The following is a 24,471-nucleotide window of genomic DNA, read 5'->3' on the forward strand; positions in this document are numbered from 1 at the left end:
CAAAATGCATCTGAATACCAAGTGTAAACAGGGCCTTCCTTATGTATTGAGTAAACTCACATCTATGGCGTCCCGCTCAAAGATCCTGAGCTGCAGGAAAAGCTCCAGCTTGATCTTCCTCTCCTGGAAAAGCTCCTCCATCTGAGCCTGAGCCTCATCCAGCTGCTGCAGGACGCTCTCGATGTGGTTGATGGAGCTGTTGTGAGGCGTCTTGTTGCTGGAGATGGCCAGGTCTCTGCATGTGGACAGAGGGAGAGGTGTTATATTTGATCTAGTCTGTCAGAGAGGCTTCCTACAATGCTGTCTTTGGGAAAAGTCAAAGCTTTAATGGAAGTTAAACAATTTAAGGAATGTTTGGAATTTTTAATCCCAGGTCGGATGGAATTTTAGGAATTGTTCTTGCCAATTGTATCTTGTTTACATGGACACAATGCTTTTATTTGCACTTCCAGTGTCTTATTTGCCTCGAGGATTGAGAGGGGTCAAATTAAGGAGTCCGTAAGGATCACACAAAGTGTTTACTGGGGAAGTCAAAAACTGTCATGATGTACATTGAAGATCAAATCTAAAGAACAACCCATAATTTAACCAGAGCATAGTCTTAAGTCACGATCAGATCACACGATTTCATCACGATTTCCTATTCGTCAAGATTCGTAAACAACAAATAGACATCATGACAAGATTCAATTGTTTCTTCTCGTCCATTGTGGCATAATTCACAACAACCGATACCATGTCTGCAACACCTCACGACACTATCGTAGTAAGTCTAGCATGTTTAATTTTTCCCCTGATCTTCACAACGAGTTCCGTCATGTGGATGACAAAGCAATAAGAGCACATCATTTATCAGTTATACCCGCAGGTACTGCCGCTAATCCAGTAATCAAAAAAATAGGCTGCATAGTTACTCATGGGTGGGTCACGAGTGGATAAGATCAATCATTGGTTATACACATTTTAACTACTTCCTCTAAAATATTAAGGTGTTTTGAGCAATTTTATTAGACAGACTGCCACAAATATGCAGAAATCTCCATTCTCACAACGTGTGTCTGAGTTCTCTCAGCCTTCCGACCGAGTTTGTTTTCCCGAGGTATTCTGGAAGGAGAATAAGTTTATCTTATGGAAAGATATTTCTAAAGTAAAAAAAACATTAGACATTTGATTGTCAAATTAATAATATGGTACAAAATAGTTTTTCCTATCTTAGATCTATACCAGAGGTGGCTAACCCTGCTCCTGGAGAGCCACCTTCCTGCAGATTTCAGTTGCAACCCATATCAAACACACCTGCCTGTAATTATCACGTGGTGTTCAGGTCCTAATTAATTGGTTCAGGTGTGTTTGATATGGGTAGCAACTGAAATCTGCAGGAAGGCGGCTCTCCAGGAACAGGGTTGGCCACCCCTGATCTATACCAATATAAATAAGTTAAAATCTATCCTTTAAGAAATTGCAGAAAATGTCTTTATATTTGGATTAGTTATGCACTGTATCTGTGTGTGAGTCAGGGTTCTCTGTCTCGCTTGCAGCTTGTACAGAACTCAGCGAGAACACATTACACCAGTACTTGTTTCTCTACACTGGCTGCCAATCCAACTTAGAATTCAGTACAAAGTTCTGTTGTATGTTTATAAATCCCTCCATTGCCTGGCCCCTGAGTATATTTCTGAGCTAATTATTATGCACCAACCTGTGAGATCTCTTCGCTCTATGGATTGTCTCTATTTGCAAGTTCCGAGATCACGCTTAAAATGTCGAGATGATAGAGCTTTCTCGGTAGCGGCTCCAAGGAACGATCTCCCACTCTCTTTAAGAACAGCTCAAACTTTTGAGTCTTATCAGAGGTCACTAAAAACACATTTATTTTCTTTAGCTTTTAATCATGTGATGTGAGTTTGTGTTTTTTGGTTTTATGTATATTTTACATGCGTTATATGTGTTTTATGTACAGCACTTTGGTAATCATTGTGATTTGTGAAAGCGCTATAGAAATAAGGCGAGTTGAGTTACCAAGAAGTGAGAGAAAACTACTCTGGTGCTTATTAAATTACACTGGCTTCCTGTACATTACTGGACTCATGTTATTATATGTTATGCATGATTTAGCACCAGAATATATTTCTGACTTAACCCTATAGGGAATTACCAGATGCATTTGATGTCCCCACGATCTCATGTAAGGTGATCAAAGCTTCTCTGTTGTTTTTCAAAATGACATGTCTGTGAAATCTTCTTAAACACTCTTTCTGTATTTCAAAGCGCACTTAAAACTCATTTATTTTCCCTAGAATTTGATCATGTTTTATGATTTGTTCTTGGTTGTTGTGTGTATGTTTTTTAAAATTCAGCTGAAGTCACAATTACACTACGATTCTTTGGATTCATCTTCAATGCCTCCTCCTTCATCTTACCCCAGACATGCTCAATAATGTTCATGTCTGGTGACTGAGCAGGCCAATCCTTAAGCACCTCAACCTTTTTTGCTGTTAGGAACTTTGATATGGAGGCTGAAGTATAAGAAGGAGTGCTTTCCTGCAGAAGAATTTGCCCTCTCCTGTGGTTTGTAATGCAATGGGCAGCACAAATGTCTTGATACCTCAGGCTGTTGATGCTGCCATCTACTCTGCAGATCTCCCCTATACTGAATGTAACCCCAAACCATGATTTATCCTTCACCAAACTTGACTGATTTCTCTGAGAATCTTGGGTTCATGTGGGTTCCAGTAGGTCTTCTGCGGTATTTGTGAGGATTGGAGAGTTCAACACATGATTCATTGGAAAAAATCTACCTTCTAGCCTTTAAATGTGTAGAAGTGTCTTGAAAAATATCTAGTAAAATATTATGTACTGTCATCATGGCAAAGATAAAATAATTCAGTTATAAGAAATAAGTTATTATAACTTATATTTTTAGAAATGTGTTGAAAAAATATTCTTTCCAAAAAAAAAATATGTAGGGGGGCTAATAATTCTGACTTCAACTGTATATGTATATTTTGACTTTGTCTTCTGTACAGCATTTTGGCCCCAAATTATGGACTTGAAAGTTCTTTATAAATAAAGTAAATGAAGTTTGGTGTAAGCCGAAGTTTAAATGGCAGCTTTCACAGCACTTCGAATGAATCACGCAAAATGAGCAGTCGCAGCAGAGTTCATTAATTCTACATGGAGTGTGAAAATAAAGCGCCTGCAGATGCTGGAGTCAGTAAAAACAGGGCTAATTGAGTTTAAAAAGCTAACTTTAGTTTTATTGTGTAGCTCCAGCCTCCGTGGGATACAAGTAAACGATCAGCAGAACATTAACCCTAAAACTAACAAAATCCGACAACTGTTAGAGGAAGTGACTTGAGGCTTGAAATTTAAATGTCAGAAAACAACAAAAGCCAGCACTAATGAGATTAAAAATTCATTAAAAATTTGAAATGATATGCTCCTTAAAGCGTTATCTCCAAACGAGAGGGAGGATTACAAGCCCACTGGAAAGATAATATGTAAAATATGCGACATTATCCTCTCTTCGTTAAAAAGGTTAATGATCAGGGACAGTTTTAGTAATAATTGTATAACAGAATGATGGGGGGAAGAGAAAGCAAGACGTCCTTTCATCCCGTCTCAAAGGACACAAGCGGGATAGCTCTGATTAAACTTTATTAAAAACAAATGGCGTAATAAAGTAAAAATCAAAGTTATGGTGGTAATAAAAGCTCTCTGTAGAGAAGCTCTTCTCATGTCGATGTGCTTTTATCATTCTACAGGACTTAAAACAGATTATTAGCCCTTTTCCTTTTTAAATATTTCCTAAATTATGTTTAACAGAGCAAGACATTTTTCACAGTATGTCTGATAATATTTTTTCTTCTGGAGAAAGTCTTATTTGTTTTATTTCAGCTAGAATAAAAGCAGTTTTTATTTTTTAAAACCATTTTAAGGTCAATATTATTAGCCCCCTTAACCACTTAAATTCTGCTGATATTTTGGGATTTCCGCCTGGATTTTGCCTACCCAAATTTAAAAGCTTCCCAAAATCCACATACAGAGGTGTAAATGCAAAAATTTGGTATCATTTTAAAGAAAACCCTTTGAATTTTAATAAAACACTATTGAAGGTGTTTAAAAAATCTGTATATGTTGTCTGTGTTATAATAAACAGCTAAAAAAAGAGGCACTTTTTGTATTTTTTTTATAAACTCAAATTTGAAATTGTACCTGTTAGGTTCTGTGTGGTCTAGCGTGCTGTAATTAATTTTGGTGGTTTCTGCACATGTCTGTAATCATAGGAAAAAAGAAAAATGTCTCTACCATAATCTATGCAAAAGTTATTGCATTCCAACTGATGAGAGGTGCTGTACAAGCCACAGGGACCGATGATTGTTTTCATATTTCACTATTCTTTTGTTTGATCAAACATAATTCACTGTGTTTGGACCACATCAGACATATAAAAGGATTACTGATCCACATCCACTTAAAAACAGAGGAGAATGACTCTGAAGGGCACAGCATAAGGTAAGAGATGACAGCTGTGTGCTATCTGGGGCTGCTCATTGATCATGAATGTATTGTTTACAGTTCTGCGCCATGGAAACACCGCGATTCATTCGACAACTGTTTGACATATGAATATAATTCAGTAAAAAGAATGCTAGAACTGTATGAGCACCGGCAAGAGCTTTCATTTGAGCTATAACTTGTACATGTGTCATATAAAAAAATTTGAAAATGAACCAATGTAAAATACCTAGCTTGTGTATCCAAAATACTGTGTATTCAAGTGTAAATAACTTTTATACAGTTAAATAAAAATCAAAGTGATGCATATGTGCATAAAATATAGATTCTACACTTTCAAACGACACCACTTACGGGGGTCTGGTGCAACCCTAGCCCTTTAAATCTTAAAGCGAACGTCGATGACGTCGCAGAGTTTAAGTGGTTAAGCAATATTTCTTTAGATTGTCTACCGAACAAACCAATGTTATACAATGACTTGCCTAATTACCCTAACTTACTATGATACTATGATGGCAGTCCTGCAAAGAGAGTAAGTGAGATGCTGATTACTCTTGTGAGAGTGCGTCACGTCTCAGCGGTGTGTTGGTGTGAGCTGGGGACCTTTCTGTTTGTACCTCTGGGCTCTTGGGGTTTAAGTATTACCTCTGCATAATTAACTGGCCGGTTATGAAAGCAGGATTATGTAAGACACTAGAGAAAGAGAGAATAACAGTAGGAGCCATAAAGAGAGAGAGAGAAATCACATGTGTACTGACCAATTTGCAAGTGGAGGAGGAGGAGAATCAAGCCACATGCCTTTATCTGCTTTTATTTGAAAGACATCTGTGGTCGGGGAAATTATTTTAAAAATATATATTACATTTGTATTAACAGAATTGCATAATATATTCTTCGGGTTGAATACTTACAAGTATTTAAGGATTGTTATTAAAAATGAAAAAAAAAATGTATAAACTAAATTATTAAAATGATTTTATACATACATTATGCATACATTATATATACATTATGTACACACACAAGAAATTATATAATTGTGAGTGCTAGTTTAATGGGATGATATTTAAAAACAATTAATTTTTTATAAAATATATTACAATTTTATTTATCTATTGTAAAACATTATTGCAAAATTATTTTAAATATCTATATAATTGTGACTGCTAAATTGATGTGATATTTTACTATATATATATATATATATATATATATATATATATATATATATATATATATATATATATAGATTATTTAAAAAATATTACACTTACAGTAAAATCATCGCATAAAATATTATTCAGATAAGAATTAATATATATTGCAAAAACTGAATAAAAATCATTTTAGATTTAAAAAATATCATTATTACTGGTTAATTGATGTGATGATATTGAAAAAATATATAACATTTACAGTAACAGAATTATATATTATTTAGATTTAATATTTAAGGATTGTTATTAAAATGCACTTATATATATATATATATATATATATATATATATATATATATATATATATATATATATATATATATATACACATACATATCTATCTATCCATCCATCCAAATAAATTTATATATGTATATGTATATGTGTGTGTGTGTGTGTGTGTGTGTGTGTGTGTGTGTGTGTGTGTGTGTGTGTGTGTGTGTGTGTGTGTGTGTGTAAATTTTAAACAAATAAATATATAACTGAATAACTACACTGTATTATAAATAAATACTGATATATGCAACATTTTTTTGAAACATCAACACTTTTACCAGCTCATTAATGATTTAATATTAGAACTTTTGATTTTCTGGCTTTACATCCTTCATAAAAAGATGCATAACATTTCTTTAAGAACTACATATTTTCTATGATATAGATGTTTTTTTAAAGCCTAACTTTCTTCTCAGGACCAAATATTTTACAATATGCAAATGTAGCTTAGATGAAAAAAAAATCTACTAATTTTAAACTTTTATATATTGACCTTATTCTAAAATGCGGAAGTGCGCCTGTTTTCGCGATTGTCTTAGAACTTCCGATTCAGTCGCCTATGGGAGAAATGACAAGGAATAATAAACGGCAAAAAACGGTCAAACTACTTGCTCAACAAACAAATGTTTGCATGACTACACAGACCAAGTAGCATAATATAATAAGAAAATATTAAATTGCAACATCAAGCAGCGTAACGAGCAGTTGTTAACGTCAAAAAATGAATGGAAGTGAATGTGACCGGAAGTCTCGAGACAAAAAGATTCAAATGGCAGCGCCCACTCGTCAGCTGAGAATAAGGTGAATAGATATGCATTTTTTTTATCCTTGACAGCCCAAGCTTTTCTCTTAGATTATATAATAAAATAAATAAATAAATAATAACATTTTATTTTATGCATCATCAATAACTTGTTAAATATATTTTACTCTTTTACACAACTCTAAAATCCTCAGAACTCATCTTTTTAAACTTCTAAAAAATGTTATTATTGCATAAATGGATTGAGTCATTTGGGATAGATGAAAGCACTTCTCCAGTGTATCCTTGTTCTTTTTCCTCCAGTGCTGCTGCAGTGAGAGCTGTAGTGATGCGATGTGTCAGAGCTGAACACGTGAGAGATCGTCTGCAAGCGGAGCTCTGAATCTGCCCTGAGGCGCTCTCAGACTCCTCTGCTTCACTTTCTGCTGGAGCTTTCCTTAATCTTCAGCCATCACACTCGTCTGCAGCTCTTCCACATGCAGATCAGACACGTGACCAGCACTGGACAAGCACTCCACAGCCGCACTCACCAGCTTACAGTAATGTAGAGGATGTGCAGGACTAAAAATGCCAAGCAGACGCTGATGGATGGAGCTAAATTAGTGTGTGATAGCGCTGAAAGATCATGGAATAAAAATGCGATATTGCAATAATTATATTTTTTACAATATAACATTTCCCTTGAAAATGCTGTTTTTATAAGCTGTTTAAGATCAAACAAACAGGTAAAATATATATTTTATTAGGCGAATATATCGATTTTATACGTTCACTAGAGTGATTCTGATTAATGTTAGCTCCACATCTAACTATCAGGCACCTGTAGAGTTTATGCGTTCGAGTACAACATATACAAATAAAATGGACCAGGTGCTTTTTAAAATGAATGACGGTGAATTAAAGTAAAACCGGTGAGCCGTCTGACAAAAAAGGGCCCTTCTGAATCAAATCAGCAGGATCAAATCGGAAGGATGCCCTTCTGGACCTTTCACTTACTTTGAAGGAAGACACTACTGAAATGTAGTAATTTGCCTTAAAAGACAATAATATAATTAAGGTGTTTACGTGAAGTGCTTTTTGAATGTTGTGGCCTAAGGCTTTACACGTTTCCTGCACTTTCACATAATTTTGGGTGACTTTAACTGCAGTTCGGCAGTTCACTTTCACTCATGAACATTTCATTCATGCCCCAGCGACTAACTGGGGTATTGGACACAAATAAGGTGTAAGGACTGGTGGAAGAGTGTTGTTTTAGTGGAATTTAATATCGCCGAATGGAAAGAAAAAACCTCTGCATTTTGCAATATGTGTTTGCGAAGTCCTTTACTGTCAGCTGCATGTGTGGATCTTGTCGGAAAATATGGTGAAAAGTCCTACATGATGGTAATAGTTTGACTGTGGTGTTTACTTCAGTAATGCCACTAATATCTGCAGACTCCACATCCTGATTCCATTTCTGTTTAGTTCAATTATGACTTCAGTCGGATGGAGCTGTTTGGAGCTTCTGTAGGCCTACAGTTCAAAATTGATGTTTAACTGTATTAACAGTTAGTAAACGCAAGTACATCTTATTGAACATCATTTATTTTTTACCACCAATTATCATAGTAGAACAGTTTCTCAAGCAGTTTGTGATGCATTTTGGAAACAGGAGATGAGCCCCTGGTCTAATGCGCCACCTGGCTTGAGAAACCCGTTCTCAGACTTACTTTTAGTCATTATTTGGGTAGCACACATATTCTGAATGCCTTCGGCAGAATTCAAACGAGCCATTTTAACCTAGATTAATCTAAATTAATTCCAAGATTACAGTAAGATTAATCTAGATTTTAAAAAATATACCTATGCCCACCTATAATATATCCTATTACTAGTTTTGTGGTCCCATTGAATTGTGGCCATTTCTGTATCAGACAATAAATGCTTATTTTTAATGATATCAGGCATCTGCATACTCCACGTCTTAATATCATTTCTGTTTAGTTCAGTTATGACTTCAGTCGGATTGAGGTCATCAAAAACCACCGTTTACATGATGACTCTTAATCAAAGTATTGTCTTAATTGTTTTAAAATCTATTCAAAGTATTGTTGCCCATGTAAACATGCTCAATGTTCGACTCAACCACACCATCAGAGCTGTGAACTTGGCTTTGTGAAGCAGCATTTTCTATACATGTACGTACATCAGACGCAGGTATGCTATGGCACACACTTATTGACAATGGAAGATGATTCATGGTTAGTCGTGTCAGGAATCCAACCATGTTGTCCTCACAGAAACAGGCTCAGCCATCTCAACTCAATCAGGTAAGCTATATATTTATGTTTCAATGTAATTAATGCAACTCAATTAAAACGCAGCAAGTAATATGTGAATGATGTTTGCACATGCTTTATAATTTTGGCTCGCGGGAGCGGGGTTGGAGGCCGTGAGTGAAATCAGCCAAACTTGGGTGTGTTGAAAACTCCTGCACTCAGCCTGCGACCTAGAGCCAACGCTTGCCTCCCACCAGTGCCTAGACAGCCATATCACAGTGCTACTCATGTGATATTGCTCATATACACTCTGTGATTTGTAAAAATGCATTAAAAAATGCGTAAATAATGCGAAAAAATTCATAAAACGCATTTACTTGTGAACTTACCACTATCAATGAATGAGTTGACTCGATTACATTGAGTACTTTAGTCAAAAAGATCCAGTCATTTGTTCATGCACTACACTGGCTGTGTTATTTGCTGTGTGGAAGGACACACAACCTAACGCATGCTTTCTATTTAATGTCCATGATTTATTTAATGATCCCTTTCTTTCATTTAGGATTTTAGGACTTCCTAGGTGAGAGAAAGATTTCAAAAGCTGGCTTTCACACTAATCAAGCTCGAGTCCACACACCAATACATGAAAGGAAGAAGCTGCGGCAAAAGGAGACATGAAAGCAGAGGACAGATGAGAAGATGCACCTCAGCTGCTGGATGAGATCTTCTCCTTCTTTGATGACGTTTACAGTGAACTGCAGTGTGGTTTGTTGCTGCTGCCCGAAACGCTTGATCAGATCCTGCACGGCTTCCACAGACTCGGCGTACACATCGTCCAGCAACTCCTTCTGCAGCTCCTCCAGCCACGTCCACAACTACACACAAATCACAAATGTACAGTTTTATTACCCCCCCCCCAATGTACACCATATAATCATGCATTTTTGATTGTTGATGGTTTTCCCTGTTGGGAAGATGTCAATTTTTTATTTTCACTGTAATACGAACATAACAAAAGGGTAGTCTTTTCTAATAGTGCACAACGGGTGGGGGGGTGTGGGTTAACTAACATTAACTAAAAATACCCTATTGTATAATATAGCAGATAAGTGAATATTATATGCAACAACAGAAAAAACTAAATTGTGAAATGTATAAGCATTTAAATAGATTTTCCCCCTGAAAATAATAGTCTCACACACAAAAACCTCCATATTATGCATAAAAGAAATCAGTCACACACACACACACACAACAAAAAAAACCTCCATATTATGCTTAAAAACACTAGCATTGCTCAGAGAAGGCGATCTGAGAAATGAAGCCTTCTGTTTTGAAGATTACCACTGAAGGAAGTGAATTTGTATCAAAAGCAGGTGCTTTGATGGTTGACGGGGAAAGGCTCTACAGAGAATCTTCCATATTTAAAAGCAAAGAATTGAACTTTTCCTGACTAGATTTTAACAGGCTGACATTATAACGTCTTTCCTCGGGAGGCTGCGTGTTCCCTTAAAAGCCCTTTAAAGCACTACTGCAGAAAACAACACATTGATGATGTATTTTATTTAATGTCATGTCAGAAACAAAGGCTATTTTTATGACAAGAACATTTCATTAATAAATATACAATTATAAACAACTGGATACATGAATTAAATCAATATTAGCATTAATACTTTGTTAAAAATGGCCTTATTTCATAAAAAAAGTCTTCTACTGTCATTAAAAGCATGGACAGTCCAGTAGAAGGTGTTTTACTGTAAGACCAATTGTGCCAGAAACAACATCTTGACGTTGCTACTCAAGCATCTGGTTCTTACCTCTTTGACGTGAGTGTGGAAAGCCACTGACATGTCCAGCAGGACCTTGCGCTGCTCCACGCGCCGAACAAAGTCCTGGATTCGGTCCTCCAGCTGATGAGCGGCCTGATAGATCTCCTCTGGGTCACACTCGCCTGTCTGGGCCAGCTGCTCCGCCGCTTCCAGAAGCTTATCCGCATTTGTGTATGTGTTCTGAAGAGGAGAGATGTGTGGATGAAGATGTGCATGTCAACATTAAAGATAATCAAAAAAAATACTTAAAATCACCTTTGTTATTTGAAATAAATATTGAAACTAAATAATATGGCATAAATGTAAACTTGATGTCTTGATTTCTTCTTGATTTACATTACAATTTAGATTGTTCCCCCCAAATTAAGATATGTCAGAGAAGCTGAGAAATTAATAATGTAAACAATATAATATTTTTTGTTGTTATTTTCTTTGCTTAGAAATAAGAATACGCATATGTTGTAATTCTAGGTTTTCAGAACTGACTTGTTTCTTGCATTTCACGTTTTTGTCAATCAACAAAATGAAAAATAAAATAAATGAAACTAAATTGTGACGTGCAAACCATGTGAAAGTTAACATTAAAGAGAACTAAAGTCATTAAAAGTAAAATGATTTATGTTACTTGACAATAATATGAAATTGAAACTAAACATGATAACTAAACTAAACTAAACATGACTAAAAAATGTTGAGTCAATATTCTGGAGCAACAATAAGTGTAAATGAATAAGAGTTCACATACTGCAATTCTAATATCTTAGAACATCACCTTTAGGAATATTTTGGATTTTTTGCGATATGGCAAAGCTGTAACTGTCAAAAGGACAACTTTTGGCCTTGGTTTCTTGTTGGATTTTGTCACAAATTCAGATTTTTTTTTCATTAATTAAATAATCAAAAAACTGAAAAGAAAATTCTGAGTAAATATTGTATTTCTAGTTTCTCAAAACTGCGACATTGTTTCTTGCATTTCATGATTCTAATTATCGACAAAAACAAAAACGTCTAAATTATGACATATAAACTACACTAACATTAAAGATAACTAAACCATAAAAGTAAAATCATTATTGTTTCTTGAAAAAAATAATAACTTATATATATATTTTTTTTCTCTCAGAAATATGCCTTTCTTGAAGTTTAAGATTCTCACTATTTCTGACAAATCTTTCAGACTTGTTTCCTCAGAATAACACGTTATAAGATTAGAATTGTAAATTTAAGAGACAAAAATGCTAGCAATGAATTCAAAATTCACAAAAACAATTTACTTAATTGTGACAACCTAGTAACTAAAAGTCAGATTTTTAAGAAAATAAGTCACTAGTATACATTAAACTCCCATAAGAATGATAGTAGAGTGAGTGTCAAACCTGAGCCACTTCCTCAAAGTCTTCATGGCGTTTCTGCAGAGCTCGAGCGCGATGCAGAGATTTTCCCACCCCTGTGTGTTTGCTGAGAAATGCCTCGCCATGGTTCTCAATCCAGTCCAGAACCTACACACACAGACACACACAGATACACACACAGATACACACAGACACACACAGACACAGACAGACACACACACACACACACACACACACACACACACACACACACACACACACACACACACACACACACACACACACACACACACAGAGAGATACACACAGATACACACACACAGACACACACACACAGAAAAAAATATTCATTAATTTCTGATACAGCACTAGAGCACTCCAGTCCTCCTTAAGGCAAGAATGTGTCCTGTCAGAACGGTTTACAGTGACTCCCTGGAGGATTTGTAATTATTCAATCCCATTTACCAAAAAAAAAAAGTAAAATATTGCTGTATTTCTGATTTTGACTATATTATAATAACATGCACCTTTTGAAAAGCTGCTTTGGAATGATATTTAATTTATAATCAATACATAATATATAATTTAATATATAAGATATAATTATTGAAAAATGTGAATTGAATTGTTTCTAAGTGTTTGCTTCCTATAAATTAGTCCAATGACTCTTAAGGTCAAAAAAAGAAACACAATTTTAAAGTATGTGAAGTCTGTCAATAGTTAAACAGCAAATACACAAGGAATGCTGCAAATTTTGAGAAAATAAGATGCAAAATACTTAAATACTACTAAAAATGCTTTAATGATTAACTTTACTTAAATAAATGCAGGTCAAATCAAGACAGGTGAGACTGCAGAGTCCAGGACTGAAACCATCATGCAGAAAATGTCATTCTCAGTCAGGCTCATTGCATCCTCAGCACCTGAATAGTGGTTTCCATGGCAACAGTTTCGTTCATCCTCAGAACGAGCCGCTCTGCATTTTTTTGGTCGAACACCTCGATGCAGAAACCCAGTCTCTGCACCAACACACTGAACATAATCTAGCAGAGGCTTATCCTTCAATTCGCAACACACCACTATTTCTGCTTGCGAGCCGAATGCTGTGATCTAAGGGAACTTCAGCCCTGATGTTGTGGTGGTGTTTTCTCTCATGCATTAAAGCGGCAGCGCTCAGTAATTACATGCTGAACTCAAACCTGCTGAGGGAAGTAGGAATTTTGGGAGGGGAAAAAATGAGTGGTAAAAATGTTTGCTGCAGCATAATAAGGAACAGGGAAAGATCTGCAGCTTCAGTCAATGAAAAAACACTGCTAGACTACTTATAATCATAAATAAAAAAAAAGGAAAAAACTAAATAAAAAATACATGTTATTATAAATGCACTACATTTTTTAATTTTAAAATGAAATTGTTAAATTCCTTTGGTCACACACACGTTAATAAAATAAACAAAATAAAAGTAAATGTCAATGCAATGTAAAGCAAATAGGAACAGTTTAGTATGCCAGTAATCATTTCTTAAAAACAAGCAAATATATTATATTAATATAATAAATTATAAAACAATTGAGAAGATATGTATGTAACCCAACAGTCCTACTGCACCCAATCCGGTCAGTATGGGAGTCAGTTGCTCTAACAGTGAGGCTAAAGACCATGCCCTCTAGCATCTGTCACAAGAGCACCTTTAGAGTTCAGGTGTGAAGTTTACCAGCACAGCACTTCACTAGCTGGCGCCTGCTGTTCCACTCACCCCCCTAAACCTCATTCCCATCCCGGACGAGCCCCCTTGTGTAACCCACCGGTCCTACTGCACCCAACCTGGCCTGAGCTGGAATCGAACCAGCGATTCTTTGCATGGAAGTCAGTTGTGTTAAAGGGCCATGAAACCCCCTCGTTTCAGCAGGGTGTTTTCACACCTCTACTTTGGAAAAAGTCAGAAAAGTGGGCGTGTCCAGCTCTGTTTAGGGGGGAGTGTCGGAGGAACTAAAGTGGGAGGGTGTGGGAGTGTCTATTTGGGCACGCGCGAGTTTCAGTCAAAATACACACACATGAGAAAGTGATGGTGTTTAACCTACATGGACATCTGTAGTGGAATTATTTGCCAAATTATTAAATGTTGGACTTTAACTGCAGTTTGGCTCTTTCATTCAGGGAATTCATTCATGCCCCTCGCGACAAACGAGATATTTGATTCGAGGATCTGCTCTAAGCGTGTATTTTTCATGCAATGCTTGATACCGCACGGCGAATGAGAGAAAAAAAAACTCTGCCTTTATCCGGAAACTTAGATGCACACGGCAGGTAGCGTCAGAAAGCCGCGTGTGTTATTGTGCTAACATGTTTGCACTCAGTGCAATAGTTAACTTAATTCGATACGAACAAACTGAATAAACAATCTCAGCGTTTGCAGATGAGAACAGCTCTCAGGTAAACAATAATCCTCCTTAGACACGTAAGTTATTGTTGTCGAGCGTCGCGTACACTGTTAATCCACACGTGATCCAGATAAGCTCTCACAGAGAGAAAATGAAAACGAAACTTAACTGCAGCAAACTATAAAAGCAACACTTCACGCTTGTTTTGCCAACACAACGTGGCGTCTCTGTGGCGTAAACACGGTGACACTAATGAATATTAATGAAGTTGCACAATAGAGCGCGCTGATTGGTTTGAACCAAGCCTTACCCATGCATTAATGCAGCACACTGTAAGACGTAATAAGACACACTCTGGCACAGACGTCCAGTCTGCACGCTGGAATACACGCTATTATGTCATGACCGTGACGCAGCTTCAAAAATCTGTTTCAAACAGGAAGTACGAATTTGCTTGAAATAACGCAAAAACAACCAATTTACACTTTTTAGTGAAATATAGGTGTCCTAATAGTGTTTTTAGCAGTGTGGGACACATATACGACTGTCAACAGCTCAAAAAATGTGTTTTGGTGTTTCGTGACCCTTTAACAAGGAGGCTAAAGACTAAGGTCGCTAGTGTCTGTCAGTAGAGCACCTCAAGAGGTCAGAGGAGTGACATTTACCCGCTCAGCACTTCGCTAGCTGGCGTCTGTTACACTCACCCTCCTAAAACTCACTCACCATCCTGGACGAGCCCCCACGTTTAACAAACAGGTCCTACTACACCCAACCCGGTCTGAGAGGAGACTGGAAATTCTTTGCATTGCGTCAGTTGCTAAAAGAATCGCCGGTTCGATTACAGCTATATATATATATATATATATATATATATATATATATATATATATATATATATATATATATATATATAATTTTTTTAAAATTAAATAATTAATTCTTTTTTTTTAAATTGTTTTATGAATTATCTTAAAGCAAGGAATTTTCACAGCATTTCCTATAATATTTTTTCTTCTGGAGAAAGTCTTAATTGCTTTATTTCGGCTAGAATAAAATGTATATAAAATTGAGAAAAAAATATAAAAGAATTAAAATTTAACAGGAGGGCTTAAACTTTCCTTATAATATTATTTATTTTATTTGATACATATTTATCTGCAGCGGAGGCTTGTAAGGTGGGAATGGGACACTTTGTTACCAACATTATAACAAAATGACTGACGAAAATGCATCCGTTAGCATAATATCTTTGAATCACAGTCCCTCCCCTGCCGTCCAAAGCCAAGGCCCCTAAAATCACAGACACGCACCCAGTCGCAACCTTAAGGATGACAGTAAACAACCCACTAGATCATGTCATTTGCCAGTTATACAACTTTATAGTATTTTATAACACTACAATTCCTAACGAAAAAACTATCTAGCCTGTTTTCAGTTGTGTAGCAGCAAAACAATATTTCAAGCATGCAAGGATTTCTGGTCTACTTTCAAGAAACGACTAAAAACTCAACTATTTAGTCTCCACTACACTTCCTAATCTGTAATTGCCTCTCTGAATATCACACTAACTGCACAAAAAAAAAATAAAATAAATAAATACTAATACTACTAAAACTTCCCTTCTTAGACTTTACAGACCTGAAACTTGCTTATAGCACTTATTCATTGTTGCTCTTGGTTGTGTAAATTGCTTCCTTGTCCTCATTTGTAAGTCGCTTTGGATAAAAGCGTCTGCTAAATGACTAAATGCAAATGTAAATGTAAATGTCTTACTCTCTCTCGCGCTTTGTCCTAAAGCGACTACTGTATGCTTAGTGGTTAGCTGGTGGCATGCAGGAATTATAGTCATTACTAAGCCATAAATACATGCCATTTTAGAATGAATATTCAGAGTAGCGGTAAACACTATAGGGAGCGCGTCACAGGTTGTCAATGTTCAATAATGAACCAATGTGAATATAAAACCAACTTGACCTCAGTAAAGCAGGCTAGCGCTCTTCACTGACGTTTTGTTGTTTAACTAAATAAAATTCCACAATATCGATGCTGTAAAAGCTCCCTCATGAAACTGAAAATAGTCTCATCAATCTTCTATCAGAAGATTTCAGTGGCTGAACAACACTTCTGTGCATATAACCTATTCATAATGCAACAAAATCTACATCAGCTTAACCAGTACTATTAATATGTGAAGAGAATTTCAACCAGCATAAACAAAATGTTTCTGAAGACAATCACCTACTGCAACTTTAATATTAATGATTAATGTTTAAATCTGTTAAATGAAAGTTATCCCTTTAGTTATTCATGCAGCCTCCACTTCCCTTCCTTTGTATCTCTTTCACACTCTCTCATCCGCTTGTATCATCTCTACGCTTTTGAAATCGTCCCCCAAAGGTATTATGACACGCCACGTGCAGCCACTCGCACCCACGTGGATCTAGGGGTATTTTTAGGTGAATGAGCATTTGTGTTTGTGTGTGTGTGTGTGTGTGTTACCTGCTGAACGTCCTGCTGGAAAACACACAGCTGCAGACGCTGGTGCAGCCGGACCTTGCGATGTTGCCAGATGTTCTCCAGCTGCCTTTGGTGATGCAGAACCTCATGGATGATGTCCAAAACATGGTTCACCGCCTTGGTGTAATTGGCGGAAGCTGTCAGCGAATCAGCACTGCCGGGCGTCAAGGGGCGCTGAAGTTTGTCCAATAAGGCTTTTCCGTCTTGGCTCACCTGGGAATAATTACAATTGCACAAACCAGTTATGCTACATTAAGTGGATGAAGTTATTAGGTGATTCTTAATAACAGAACATGTTATATAATATACATCATTCATTCATTCATTTTAATTATATATTCACATACAGTTGAAATCAGAATTATTAGCCCTCCTGTTAAATTTGAATTCTTTTATATTTATTTCCTTCATTTTTCTGTTTAACTGAGAAGTTTAACACATTTCTAAACATAACAGTTTTAATAACTCATTTCTAAGAGCTGATTTATTTGATCTTTGCCATGATGACAGCATATAACATTTGGCTAGATGTTTTTCTAGATACTACTGTTCAGTTTAAAGAGACATTTAAAGACTTTATTGGGTTAATTAGGCAAGTTGGAGTAGAAGTTTCACTTCTGAATGAGTCTGTTTTTTAAACGAATCAAGTAAGTCAATAGCACCTGTAAGAACCAGTTATGCATAATGTGATAATAATTTAGTTAAAAAGGTTAAAACATGATTAAAATTGATATTTAAATATAATAAGAATGCGTTGTGATTGTATTATTTAAATTGCATAATTTAATAATTGATACAATTTAAAAACCTTCACTTTGGTATTTTGGCTTCCGACAATAATACGTCATAAGGTCATTAGTTTATACGTTTAAGTCAGATTGCACTTATGGATGTTGGAAGCAACATAGTTTTTTTGACCGACCCTGTTTGAGTCTATTATAACTGTATTTTTGTTTGCATTTCTTCAGTCAACCCTTTTTAACCCTTAAAGACCGAAACAGACACCCGCGGCTAAAAATAGGTATTGTTCTTAATTGTTTAATAACTTTTGATCGGCCATACAATTCAAAGATTGGCATAAAGAAGAGAGTCTCAGCTTTATATCGCTGTAAAACATTACATTCACGGACCTTCGGAGGCTCCGGAAACAGTGTGGTTATGTCATAACATTTTGACAACGCTGATTTGACAAAGGAACGCTCGTAGCTTGTGTCTCCGGACAAACCAGACATGATGCATTGACGCATTGTCCCTTCTCCATGCCCAGATTGGTTCAAACTCGCTCTCTCTGAACCAATAAGCATAGGTTTTGCTTAGTGGACCAGCAAGCAGCTATTTGAACAATCCGGAATGAGAAATAGGCTGCACATTTACGCACGGCTAAATAAAACGCAAAAAAAAAAAGTTTTGCATGAAATAATTCTCATACTAAGTACTTTTGCATGCACAACAGCACAGAAACATGACAAAACAGTGACACAGCAAAGACGAAGTGCTGGTCTTGCTGTTTTCAAAGGACGCATATGACGGTGCGGCTGTTTGTCTGCATCACAAAAGTTGAGAAGCAGCAGGGTCAACACCATATCCATGCTGGCATATAAAAACTAAGGATGGTCCACATTGAATTTAGTTTAGTTTATAGTATAGTTAATATTTATATTTAATTTTTTACTGAGGATTTGCACCATGTTTATTTGGACTTTGACGCATTATTTCTTATTTCTTACTCTTCATTTGTTCATTGTAAGTGATGTTGTTTATGGGAACTGAAAATATATTATTTGGAAAAAGTCAAACTTGTTTCAGTGTTCTGTTATTTTGTAACATTTTTTTTGTTTAGTTCATTTCCAGAACTTTTGGGCAAATACATTGTCAGTAAATAAATGCACTTGTTTTTTCCTCACTGAAAGACGCCTTAGAATAACATTGACATAAATTGCTATAACTTGCTCAGGGAAAGGTGGATGTAGACAAAATTTATTTTGGAAGTATAAAACATCATAGTGTGTATTTCTACAGAAAAAAAAACTTCATGAGGTTTTGTTTGTAATAACTAGAAAATGCCACTTTTTTAAAAACTAAAATTCTGGAATATTTTCTGTATGTTCATACGTTTTTGGACCAAAAAATCTTTTAGACTGGACCTTTAAATGATACAGAATGAAGCTTCAGGTCCACCTGTTTAAAATAATATATGACACTTGAGGCTGACTGCTAAAATAACAATAACACTGCTTTTTAAATTTTTTTTTTTTTTAATTTATTCATTTATTTATTTTTTTAAACAAAATTTTTTAAATTAATTAATTAATTAGGTGCCAACAAAATACCTCTAGGTCTTTAAGGGTTAAAAGAAGATTCAATCTTACTCGCATTTTTTCAAATACTGGTTGTTGGAATAGAAGCTGCAAAAGGTGGTACAAAAGGATGTGCACGAAAGGTGTGCCACTACAGCCCCGTTCACACAGTGGTGCCGGTAAATATCCGGAAAATTACTGGAATGACTTTTCCGGTAAATTAAAAGAAACTATGTTCACACAGGCAAGGACATTCCGGAATTTTTCCAGAAAAGACCGTTTACACATCAATTTCAAAATACCGGTTAATTCTGACATCATTAACCAGAAATGTCCTCTAAACGGCTGCGCTTGTATTTGTAAACATTGAAGGGGTCAGGCTTTTGTTGATGGTACATATGTGTGTGTGCTGGAACTAACTGGCTGTTTCACGTGCACACGTGTCAAGCAACTGAAGCAGAGCTTAAAGGTAAACAAACAGTGGTTTATCATAAGCATTTTATCGATAATTTTTTACACAAGAAATGTTATCCGACTAACATCAATCAGCATTACTTTTGTCATGACTAATTGATCATGTAAGCTTTTACAGTGCAGAAACAATCAGAAGTGAAAAGTCCAGAGATGAACATTTATTAATTTTCTTTTAGTGCGAGTCCCTTTACTATTCAGGGGTCGCCACAGCAGAATGAACCACCAGAAGTACATTTATTTAAATTAATATTATAATATTATTTTGGATATTAGCAGAATATAAAACTGTTGTGATAAAAACAAAAAACTTTCTGCTGTCTATCTACAATAAATGATTAACGCTAAACTAAAATGAAAGAAAATTGAACTAGAGAACTCTATTGGTATTAAAACAGATTAATTGTATAATTATGAATATTATAACACTAAAACATTTTTCATATATTAAATGAGTTTTGTACAATAAGGGGATTACTACCTCGTCTCACCTGACAAAAAGTGATAAGTAAATGATGGCACAAACCTATTAGGCTAAATGAAGTTGTATCGTCATAGCACAGAGTATTTGATAATAAATATAATTATCTACAATTGCCGATTCAGAGTCAGACATGCCTGTAATTGCAATAATGTGCTGGTATACTTTACTTCAAGATGTGTTCTCTTAAAGGCTCTTTCAGAGTAGTGATTTGGAGCAGCGCGGCTCTGTACCTCCGAGTAGGCAGCGGTGATGTGTTCATACAGGCCCTGGTGATGGTGTATAGCATCCTCCAGTTCCTGCAGCTCTGAGGGCAGATCCACTTCTCCACACGCTTTACACCACGAGTCCACATTACTCATGTACTGCAGAAACAAACACACACACACACAATCATTTACAGATGAATAATGATGCTGTGCACTATTTATTGGTTACAATAACACCATAATTGTTGTTTGAACACTGGGTGAGCTCATATTATAGAGTTGCTCATTTAAATAAATAAATTCATAAAATTCATAAACTGCTGTCAACTTAACTTTAACCAAACAGTTACACACCTCAGAGCAACATAGCAGTATTTCACTCCTGAAGAAATCTGTATTTGAACAAACTGAATGAGTGAATGATTCAATAAATCAATTGTTTTGAACAAATAATTTAAATGAATCATTCAATGAATCACTTATTAGGACAGGGACTTGACTAAAAATTATTCAAATGATTTGATTAAAATCTATTTTTAAAAAGATTTTAAACAAATCAGTTGAGTCAGTGATTTAATAACCTACTCATAGTCATTTGGTCCGTTTCTTAATGAACCTGCTGTTTTAAATGAATCGTTTTTATGAATGATTAAATGAATCACTTATTTACACTATTCAAGTCAATGATTCAAATGAATCACTCTTTAATAAAGGAACTTGTCGCCACCTACTGGTAGTTTGTGTGACATTTAAATCATAGCAATCTAAAAAAACATAATATTTTGTCAATATTACACAAGCCATTTTTGCACACGGAATATAATCTTTAAAATGAAAAAAAAATTTAAATCAATAACTGAACTGCCAAAACCAGAGACCTCAAAGCAAAACTGCTGTGTTTGGTTCCTGAATGAATCAGTTTTTTGAACAAATCAGTTGAGTCAGTGATTCAGTGACCTATTCATAAAGTCACTTGATACATTTCTAAATGAACCTGCTGTTTTGAATGAATGATTCAATGAATCACTCATTCAGACAGTGGCCTGTCACCATCTACTGACTGTCATATTAGTTATCAAATCTTACAAACAATGCCAGAACACTTGTACATTTTACTGAAGCATTTCATTTCTAAACTACATTTATTTTAAGAAATCGAGTCAATGATTCAAATTCATCACCGTTTAAGACAAGAACTTGTCACCACCTACTGGCAGTTTGTAGGACATTTAAAAAATAAAAATAAAAAAAAATTTAATAAATCTACCAAAACTGATTTTTTTTCATCAACCATTTTTGCACAAGGAATATACTCTAAAATAACTAAAAATTAAAAAACTAAACTGCCAACTCAAAGATCCAAACAAAATCAGAGATCTCAGAATAACACTGCTGTGTTTGGTTTCTGAATGAATCAGTTTTTGAACAAATCAGTTGAGTCAATGATTCAATAAGCTATTCATAAAGTTATTTGTTCTTTTTCTAAATGAACCAGCTGTAATGAATGAATCATTTGCATGAATGATTTAATTAATCACTCAATCATACAGTGACCTGTCATCACCTACTGATGGTTTTAGCGTCATATTTAATTAATTAAATGTTACAAAGTCAGAGCTGAACACTTCAGAGCAACACTGCAGTGTTACATTTATGAAATGATTTTGTATTTTAAACTATAATAGAGTCAATGATTCAAATGAATCATTCTTTAACACAGTACTTGTCGCCATCTACTGGCAGTTTGCGTAACATTCAAATTATAGCTATCAGATAAAGAGACAATTGTTTCGTCAAACAACAAGCTATTTTTTTTACATTACACAAGCTATTTTTGCACAAGGAATATAATCTTTAAAATCACTAAAAAACTAAATCTGAACTGCCAACTCAAATAGTTCCAAACACAACCAAATATCCACAGCAAATCAGTCGAGTGAATAATTCAACGACTTATTCATAAAAAAAAGCCATGACAGGTCTAAACCAGCCAAAACACAACAGGGCAAAATATCCTTTAATTAACATCATTTAAATAATCCACATCGATATGTATAATAAGCATATTTGTTTATGTTTTCCAGTCTATACAGAGCTCTGGCATCAAGAAGAAGCGAATTACAACTAATGCAGGACATGATGAGAGATGAGCTTCATATGTTGTGCTCTGAATGTCAATTGCAATCAAATGATTTTTCATCTGATCCCAGTCTTCCTCAAAGAAGAAGAGCAGAACTCAAACAGAATCTCATGCATGAGGACAGGCCAAACCAGACCGCCTCCAGACTGGCAGATGTGCTGATGCTCAAAGGAATGAAAAATCTCTGCAGTGGAGATCACTGTTGATATATCCTGTCTACGGCAACACTGCATGTGTGAGAGGAATATCTGATTAGGGAAAGTAAGATTTTTCCAGTTGAAATGACTCAAATTTGATTCTTAAATTAAAAAAACTTTAAAAAGTTACTTAAACTTATTCTTTGTGTATAATAATCAATATCTGTGTATTAAGTGCATGCTAATTAAAGTGTTATTTTCAGCAACTATTGTACTATTTATTCCCATTTTGGCCCATGCATGAAATTAAATTATTAAATTATATAAAGGAATAAGTGAACGTCATCACAAAATATTATTATACTCTATAATATTAGAATTAATAACAAATAGATTAAACTTGGGGGTCTGAAGTATAAAGCATATTAAGCATTAATGTTAAAAATAACAATGAATTAGTATTTGGGATCAAGTTGGACTATTAACATGTGCTCCATTATTTTGTGTGCATAAAATTAAACTGACAAAAGTGATTTTATACACAAAGAAAATATTAAATGCAAATAAAGTGTCTACTTTAATATTTTAAATAACTTTGCAGCAAAGGTTCCTAAATATTAGTAAAATAATGTTAATTTATCTTGATATATGATATTTTATCATATTGAGTAAGTTAAACCAAGTGGTTTATAGAGGTATAAAGCATATGAACTAAACATTTAGTAATATCAAATAAAATAATAAATAAAAATTATATAATTAGTCAAATTAATTAAATAAAAAATAATTAAATAAATAATTTAAATTACTTTAAATCTAAGTAAATAATAATAATAATAATAATAATAATAATAGAAATATTAATAAGCATTATAAAATTAAATCGTAAAACAAAAAAATATTACATGGAACCCATTCAACCTAAAATAATTTAAACAAATAATTTAAATGAATCATTCAATGAATCACTTATTAGGACAGGGACTTGACTAAAAATTAAAAATTAAAAAATTACAAACTAAAATTTTTTGTTGTGTGACAGTTTGTAGGACATTTTAAAATATTTTAATTATTTTGTCTGCATAAAATAAAACTGACAAAAGTGATTTTAGACACAAAGAAAGTATTAAATGCAAATAAAGTGTCTACTTTAATATTTTAAATAACTTTGCAGGAAATGTTCCTAAATATTAGTAAAATAATGTTTATCTTGATATATGATATTATAGAGGTATAAAGCATATGAATGAAACATTTAGTAAAATAAAATAAAATACAATAAAATAATAAATAAATAAATACAAATTATATAATAAATCAAATGAATTAAATAAAAAATAATTAAATAAATAAATTTTTAAAAATAAATTATTAAATAAATATGTTTATTTATTTAATAGAAAAAAAATACACACACACACACACACACACACACACACACACACACACACACACACACACACACACACACACACACACACACACACACACACACAAATATACTCTTTTAATAAGTTTTCAAATGTGTAGTTTTTCCAAATATGACAACCAAGTGGTTTAAAGTATAAAGCATATTAAGTTTACATTTTAAAACAGAAAATAATAATAATAATTAATTA

At 34.5% G+C, this 24,471-nt stretch overlaps 1 protein-coding gene across 14 annotated transcripts in view; it reads right to left on the reverse strand.

Annotated features, from left to right (window-relative positions):
- trioa (trio Rho guanine nucleotide exchange factor a) overlaps positions 1-24,471 on the reverse strand; it is a 573,337-nt gene that overhangs the window by 82,191 nt on the left and 466,675 nt on the right. For 12 of the 14 annotated variants that reach the window (XR_015515963.2, XR_015515967.2, XR_015515966.2 and 9 more), the window contains 6 exon segments: positions 20,600-20,731; positions 17,100-17,330; positions 12,244-12,366; positions 10,856-11,047; positions 9,741-9,910; positions 61-235 (listed from right to left, as the gene is read on the reverse strand). Coding sequence is in view for 7 of the 14 variants with exons in the window: in XM_087294511.2 (XP_087150637.2) it covers positions 61-235; positions 9,741-9,910; positions 10,856-11,047; positions 12,244-12,366; positions 17,100-17,330; positions 20,600-20,731 (1,023 nt within the window). In the remaining 7 variants the exon portion in view is untranslated. 14 annotated transcript variants of the gene reach the window in all.

This window comes from Danio rerio, chromosome 19 (assembly GCF_052040795.2).
Source record: "Danio rerio strain M-AB ecotype USA chromosome 19, GRCz13ab, whole genome shotgun sequence".
In the NCBI taxonomy this organism is placed as follows: Eukaryota; Metazoa; Chordata; class Actinopteri; order Cypriniformes; family Danionidae; genus Danio; species Danio rerio.